The 7598-nt window shown below is 43.0% G+C and overlaps 1 protein-coding gene across 6 annotated transcripts in view; it reads left to right on the forward strand.

Annotated features, from left to right (window-relative positions):
• The window catches only part of SASH1 (SAM and SH3 domain containing 1), a 983107-nt gene extending 979630 nt beyond the window's left edge, over window positions 1-3477 (forward strand). For all 6 annotated transcript variants that reach the window (XM_043457237.1, XM_043457239.1, XM_043457238.1 and 3 more), the window contains one exon: window positions 100-3477. In XM_043457237.1, coding sequence (XP_043313172.1) covers window positions 100-363 — 264 coding nt within the window. In that variant the 3' untranslated portion in view covers window positions 364-3477. The remainder of the gene's footprint in view (window positions 1-99) is intronic.
• Window positions 3478-7598: the final 4121 nt, after the last annotated feature.

Raw genomic sequence — 7598 nt, forward strand, 5'->3', positions numbered from 1 at the left:
AATGTAAGATTTCAGTAGCCCTCCTCTTAGGCAGAGAAGAAAGAGCTCTCCAGTGGCACCCGTCAAATCCTGCTGAAATCGCTTTCTCTGTTTACCTAGATCCCAAGCGGCGGACTCACAGAAATCTGCAGGAAGCCGCTGTCTCCTGGCTGCGTGTCGTCCGTGTCGGATTGGCTGATTTCCATCGGTCTGCCCATGTATGCCAGCGCCCTCTCTGAGGCGGGCTTTAGCACCCTGGGCCAAGTGCCTTCTCTGTCCCACACTTGCCTTCAGGAGGCTGGCATCACAGAGGAGAGACACATAAGCAAGCTCGTGTCTGCAGCCAGACTCTTCAAACTGCCACCAGGCCCCGAGGCCATGTAGCCAGGCCTGAGATGGGCCTGCCTGGACAAGAGCCACCCGTTCACTGTGTTCACGATGCTGATGCAATTCCTCCCTGGCTGGCCATGCAGACCAGACCCAGGAGAAAGGCCCAGTGTGTTGCCAACAGAACTCGGAATCTTGGCACGGGACTGATGACCTTCTCTTCTCCAGAAAAGCCCCCCTCCGGGAAATTGGTGTGGTTCTCTGTGACCCCCCCAAAGAAAAGACAAGCACTTAGTTTTGTTTTCAGGATATAGGAGAACCAAGATGCTGACTTGCCACAAATGCTTTGCCCACAGCCTGTCTTGGTGCACTGGGCGAGGGCAGAGGGCAGGGGGAGAGGCTGCCTGTCCCATTTCTCAGCATGCTCCTCACCCTTCCGTCACCCTGCAGGGTTCCTGAGGCCCAGACGGGCTTTAGCCAGGCCAAAGTAACAGCCTCGGGAGTGATTGTACACTATTGACCAGGCTCATGTGTTCAAAAGTAAGAAAATCTGGCTGCACTGGAAAAAGAAAGCCCTATTCTCATTTAGGTAAACAAGAGACGTTTTAATAATTGCTTTCTAGCAAATCAGCATTTATTTGCCTTAACGTAAGCTTTTAAGCAGTTATCTAACCTAGTGTTCACTACCTTGTAACCGTAGTTCCAGATCCTCAGCTTAGACTGCCACCTAACGTATGTGGGATGTTTCCAACAGAAATGGGCTTTTCTAATTGTCTCACTCTGATGTGGCTTATTTTATAGGGGTGTTTATCAGGCCAGACTCATGTTGACTTTCAGATTTTAAACTAACTACAAATCTGGTAAAAAGCTCGCTGAAATTCACAAAGATGTCATGTGTGAGAGTATGTTTGTGTGTTTGAGGTTATGATCTTTCATTTTAATCAGTTTAGTGTTAACATGTTGGTCACTGTGCTGCAGTATTGACTTGGAATCTTGACCATGTCCATTCCAAAATCGGTCATTGGGTAACAGATCACCTTTGCAAAAAGTCATTGTAAGTTGAATATTTAAGGAAGATGTTCTTTAAAGGGACATAGTGTGTAAGATATTTTAAAAGATTTTTTTCTTGGTTTTACAGTTAAAATACTGTTTTCCATCTTATTTAGGTAATTCACTTAAATATAATAAAGGTTCATTATGGAGCCAAACAAACTACATTGGCCATGTATTAAATAGTTGTATATTTTCAGTTCTTTTCCAACTGATTTCAGCATTCTCTTTCAATCTATTGTCTGATTTTCTAGCAGACAGAATTATTGTTTCCAGTTGCTTATAAAATGATTTTCCTTTACATTCTTATCATGAGCCCTATTTTAAGCATTGGGTGTGATCATTTACGGTAGAAATGCTTTGAGTCGTGATTTAAAAGTGCTGTAATATTTTATCTACTCATTAAAACAAATGATATCCCTCAGGGGAGAGGGGGGAAAAAGATGTTTTCATGAATTACAAAGCCATTTTACCATTTGCTTTAAAAAAGATCTGGATCCATATTTCTGAGGAAAAGGACGTTCTCAGGTGATATTTTTTTTTTTCTTCATGCTTTTAGTATGCATTTTAAAGAATAATATATATTTCTTCAATAATAGTCACCTTCTATAAGATGCCATGTAAGAAGTTGTGGAACACTAGAAGAAAAAGCTAAAGCGGCCAAATTTCTATTGAACTCTTCAGCCCATTATGACATTCCTGTGGGATGTGACATTCCATGAAAAGGGTAAGGAGGCTGCAGGCTCTCCTGTAACTATGTCGTTGGAAGGGATTTCACGTGTGGAGGAGAGGATGCTTTAAAATGGACGGGCTCCTCACCCCACGTTTTCGGTGCCTCAGCGTGACTTGTGAGAGAGCCTGCTCAGAGTTGAAGCTGAGCTCAAAGACCACACGTATAGTCAGGTGATACATAGGAGCAAAGGAGAAGGGAAAATCGTACGTGAATTTCCTGGTGTTAGTTCATTTTCACCGTAAGATTTTCACTTATGTAAAAGAGGTGCCAGAAAAGTGAACTTTCTGAATATGAGTTTTTAAGAATGCCAAACCGTATTTTTTTTTTTTTCCATTCTTCTTTGGAAATCATTGCCTTTGCCTAGAAGTGAAATTCAGGGACCATGAATCATTTTCAGTAGAAGGGCTTCCTAGTCTGTGGGATCTGAGGTGATTTTTACTTTATTGTGCTTTTATTAAAGTCTTGTTTGTAAACTTTTAGTATTTGTTTGGTCTTCTTTTGCTTTAAACTTTTAAATTGACTTTAGAAAAGCCTGAATGCTTGTGTGTGACATTTGACCGAGATGGTTTGTGGCCGCCTGTGGATGCCGGAAGACAGGTGGTCGGCTTCAGCAATATCCGGTTTTCATCCATTGCACTTGGTGCAGAATGTTGAGGAAGGGTGAACACTGTTGTTTTAGGAAAGCACAGAGAAACCTGGAGAGGCAGTTTGGCTCAGGTAGCTACACGTCCTTGTATGTCATTTTTTTTCTTTGAAGCTGTCTATAAGGAAATGCAGCCAGCCCCAACCACTACTTACATTCCCAGATAACCAAGAAGTAGATAGATTTTTCATGGCCTTGCCTTAGTCAGAGGCCCTTTTCTCTTTTCCTGTACCCAGGTGTGGGTGAAATTGGAAATAAGTAGTCTGTTGAAAATCAGTTCCTGACAGAGCAAAGTTTGCTTTCATAATTGCAGCAAAAGAAGTCAGGTCACCAAGTCAGTGCTGCATGTGTGTACTGTATTATTTTCAGAAAAAAAAAAAGTCTGAGTCCACATTATCTCGATTTTAAATTGATAGAGAAACAAGAAACTGTCAAGCAAGTTATATAACAACTAACAACATTGCACTTTCTGTATATGAAATCAATATTTAAATAACTTATTTTTCTCCATTGCTGTTCTTAAACATTGTAAGTAGCTGTAATATACCAGTACCGATATGTTCTTGCGATTGCTTCAGCCCAAGAAAGCTGTGTATTGTTTTAAAAATTGTAAAAATTATTGTGATGATTCATTTAGCAAAAAGAGGTGGACAGAAGGGTTTTCCTATGTATCAAAACTTGTCTATAATTATGTCATCTATGTACCTAGAAAAAAAAGTAAATAAATTTCTTCAGTTGAATTTGTCTCCTTTGTTGTTCCCTAGGTATTTCAAAGGTGAGTAGAAATGAAAGGGAATTAATGAGGTGTGGTTTAAGAATGAAATGTATTGCAAAAATAGTAGTTGTATACAACTATACTGCCACATTATTTCTGCCATATCATCAAAACTCACTATCACATTCAAATTCTCTTTTGACAACTTATTTCAGTTTTATTTTTCCAACTATTGCATAGTCAAGTCACATAATCACAGTATCTTAGCCCAGAAAGAGATTTTGGAAGTCATCTCTAGTCTAAGCCCATTTTTTTTCAATGAAGAATTTGAATCCACACAGACTTGCCCAATATCCTAGGTATCAATAGTTAAATGGACACAATCCAAGTCTTCCACTGAGAGAGAAAACCTTCTAGATTGGGATGTCCTAGAAATTAAGCAACTTGACAAAAATCATTTTCAACTTAGTGTACCGCAGTTGATATAAAAACGCGTTTTTATTTAGGAGGAAGTATGTAATTCAACATTTTGAGTAGATAATACGTGCACTTGATGCAAACCCAAAAGCGACACTCTCCTTTTCTTCTGGCCACCTATTTCTCACACTACAGGTCAGTATTACAACCACTGTTTGCGTGCCTGTTTACAAATAAAACTGAATAAGCATTTTTCCATGTAGCATTTCCCCACAGTGTTTCACTTAGCATGTGGAATTGCTGTGTTATGTATAGAATTTTGATAGAATAGTTTAAATCCACTGGTGGATTTCAATAAAGGTAGCTTTACCATGATTAGTCTTATTACAAATCATGGTTTTACTCCCCACTCGCCCAATCCATTTTGTAAAGGGGGATATTTCATGTATTCTTAGAGTTTGGGGTTCCTCTGAAGTGAGGCATTATTTTAAAGAATTTATCATAAACCTCAAATCTTGTTTATCTCAAGCTGATTCCTAAGATTCTATAGCTCAATTCATAGAAAATAATTATTTTTTATGATCCCTAAGAAACCTTGATTGGATTCTTGGTATTATAACTTGGCTTCATATATGGATGCTTATGTTGTATTCATTTAGAAGTTACAAGGAACATAAATTTGATTACCAAAAGGAGACAAGGAAAGGGCGGTTCTCATCTCACCACACAAGTTATTTGGGGGCATCTTAGAATAATGACTTTCTTTATTCTGTAATTGATAATAATTCATTGTAATAATGAGTGACTTTATTTCTGAGGATCGACTCAGAGGAAAGTGTGTACACGGGACTTCTAGGGGTGTGTGTGAGGGTGTAAATGAGGGAGGAGGCAGGAGAGGATAGATGCTCACTCAGGTGTAGGTCTGGACCACTCATCCGTGCATCGGGACCACAGGCAGCATTATTTGGAAGCATTCTAATTCCTCACATAGTGCTCCTCTTACACCGTGTCAGAGAAGAACACTGACAAAGAAGGTGAGCCGTCACCTCTCTCTAAAACTCCAACGAAATACACAAAGATCATAATCAAACCACGTTTGAGCCCAATATGGAAGGACCTCTGGCTGCCTGTGTGGGAGCCAAAGGAGTTAAAATTAATCTGACTGCAATTTGCTACCATCCTCGTTTATCTTCAACACTCCTCCCAAACCGAATGTCTGATCTTCCCCCCCCATTTCTCATCTCAATTAATGATGACTTCTGGTCACTTGGATCAAATCCCTTCATCATCCTTGACTTCTCTTTTTTTCTCTCCTGGTCCACATCAAGTTGTCAAGAAATCCTCCTCTCTCTACTTTTGACATCTCTCCAGAAGCTGACCCCTTCTCTCCACCTCCATTGCTACGGTGGCCACCACCCCCTCACCTGGATTGTTCCAGAGCCACCTGCTTCCCCACCCCCATCCTTGCCATCCAGCACTCTCAGCAGCCTGAGTGACTCAGCTATGAATGTTTGTGTCCCCCCCAAATTCAAACATTGAAGCCAGTCCCCCAGTGGGATAGCATTAGGAGGTGGGGCCTTTGGGAAGTGATTAGGTTTAGATGAGGTCACGAGGGCAGAGACCCAGGTCGGGATTAGAGTCTTTAAGATGAGGAAGGAACTATTGGCATCTTCTCTGTCCAGGTGAGGACCCAGTGAGAAGGCTGGCGTTGACCCTCCAGAAAGAGGGTTCTCAACAGAAGCTCAATCCTGCTAGAACTTGATCTTGGACTTTGCAGCCTCCAGAACTGGGAGAAAATTAATTTCTGTTGTTCAAGACACCCAGTCTATTGTATTTTATTATGTCTGCCTGAGCAGACCCTGTAAAAACATAGGCCGTGTTATATCACTCCTCTGCCCCTACCCCTCCGTGCCTTTCCATTTTTTTTTTTCAGAGTCAAGTTTGACTTCTCTGCCATGGGGACTTGCCTGGTGATCCAGTGGTTAGAACTCCTCATTTCTGCAGAAGTGTGGTGTGGCCAGTGTTCACCCCCGCCCCTCCTTGCCCCATTATACCCTCTGTGTCCCTAATTTAGCCAGAGAGGTCCTCACCTCAAACCATTGTGGGGTTCTCCTCAATCTGGAACGTTCTACCCCAGAAAATCTGCAGGACTAAATGCCTCCCATCCTCCTCCCACAGGTCTCTGTTCAGAGCAACCTTTCAGAGTCCTAACTTCATCACTTAAACCGACACCATACCTTAGCTTTATCTTTGCCACCAGTTCTGAATCTCATACCTCCTTTATTTTCCCCTAAAGCGTTGATCACCTTCTAACACACTATGTATTCCACTTCATTATGTTGATTATTTATTAGCTGTATCCTCTTACAGTTTAAAGGTCAGGAATGCTCAGGTTGCTGTCCGTTGAGTCTGAACTTCTATACTTGACACATAGTATTTGTTAAAGAGATGACAGTCCCAGAGCCTGATGGGTTTCCCATGTGGCGCTAGTGGTAAAGAACCCGCCTGCCAATGCAGGAGACATAAGAGAAACAGGTTCAATTCCTGGGTTGGGAAGATCTCCTGGAGGAGGACATGGCAACCCACTCCAGTATTTTGCCTGGAGAACCCCATGGTGGGAGGAACCTGAAGGGTTACAGTCCATGGGGTCTCAGAGTCAGACAAGACTGAAGCGACTTAGCATGAGCCAGAAGCCCCTGAAGCCTAAATATTAAAGTGGGAGATGATTCACTTTAATTTCAGGTTAAGGGTGAAGAAGTGGTCTTCCTTGGTGGCTCAGACAGTAAAGAATCTGCCTGCAACACAGGAGACCTGGGTTCGATCCCTGAGTCGGGAACAACTCCTGGAGAAGAGAATGGCTGCTGAATGCAGTATTCTTACTTGGAAAATTCCATGGACAGAGGAGCCTGGCAGGCTACAGACCATGGAGTCGCAAAAAGTCGGACTCAACTGAATGACTAACACACACATACATAGGTGAGGAAACGGACGCAGAGACGCGACAAGAGTAGCTAAGGTCATACACGGCCAGTGACAGAGTAAATCGACAAAGAGACAGACCCTCTCTACCCATCAAAGGATTTGCAGGAGCACGTGGGCATCCGCGGCTTAAAAAGAAATCACAGTAAAGCGCTTTATCCTCAGCCGCTTCCCGCAAATAAACTCTTGCAGAGTGAGTAGTAGCTGCAGCAGCTGGCCACCAGAGGGCACTGGTGTGCCAGATTGAAGGCCGCAGCTGACCGTCCGGAGGGCGGGAGGTGAGAGCCCCGGGAGGAACGCGCTCGCTCAGCATCCACACAGGAGCCGCGAAAAAGACGAGCTGCCGGGGCAAGGAGGGCGGGACCTCCGCCGTCCTCCAAGTTATCAGCGAGACCTTGGGTCCTGTAAACCACCCACTGAAGAATGATGATGGAGGCTGGTGGAATTCACAATCCACTTTAATAAACACGGTGGGGCTCTTGGCTCCGCCTTATTACTGCTTTAATTAGCAGAGAGACCTGACCTCCTCTGTTCGCTGCTCCGGGTGGGTTTAGGGATCTGGAGCCCTCTTACGGACCATAGGAGCAAGTTGGAGGAAAGAGGTGTTTTTTGACTCTGAAATAAACTCCTAAACTTTAGATGTCGAGCAATGAGATGTAAACCAGGCTCATTTTTGTTCGAATGACATTTCGTTGCTCACGGCCCAGAATAGCCTGACATTATAAAAAGCAGCGGGCAGGATGCAGTCCAGCTGC

The sequence above is a fragment of the Cervus canadensis genome, chromosome 33 (genome assembly GCF_019320065.1).
Source record: "Cervus canadensis isolate Bull #8, Minnesota chromosome 33, ASM1932006v1, whole genome shotgun sequence".
Taxonomy (NCBI): Eukaryota; Metazoa; Chordata; class Mammalia; order Artiodactyla; family Cervidae; genus Cervus; species Cervus canadensis.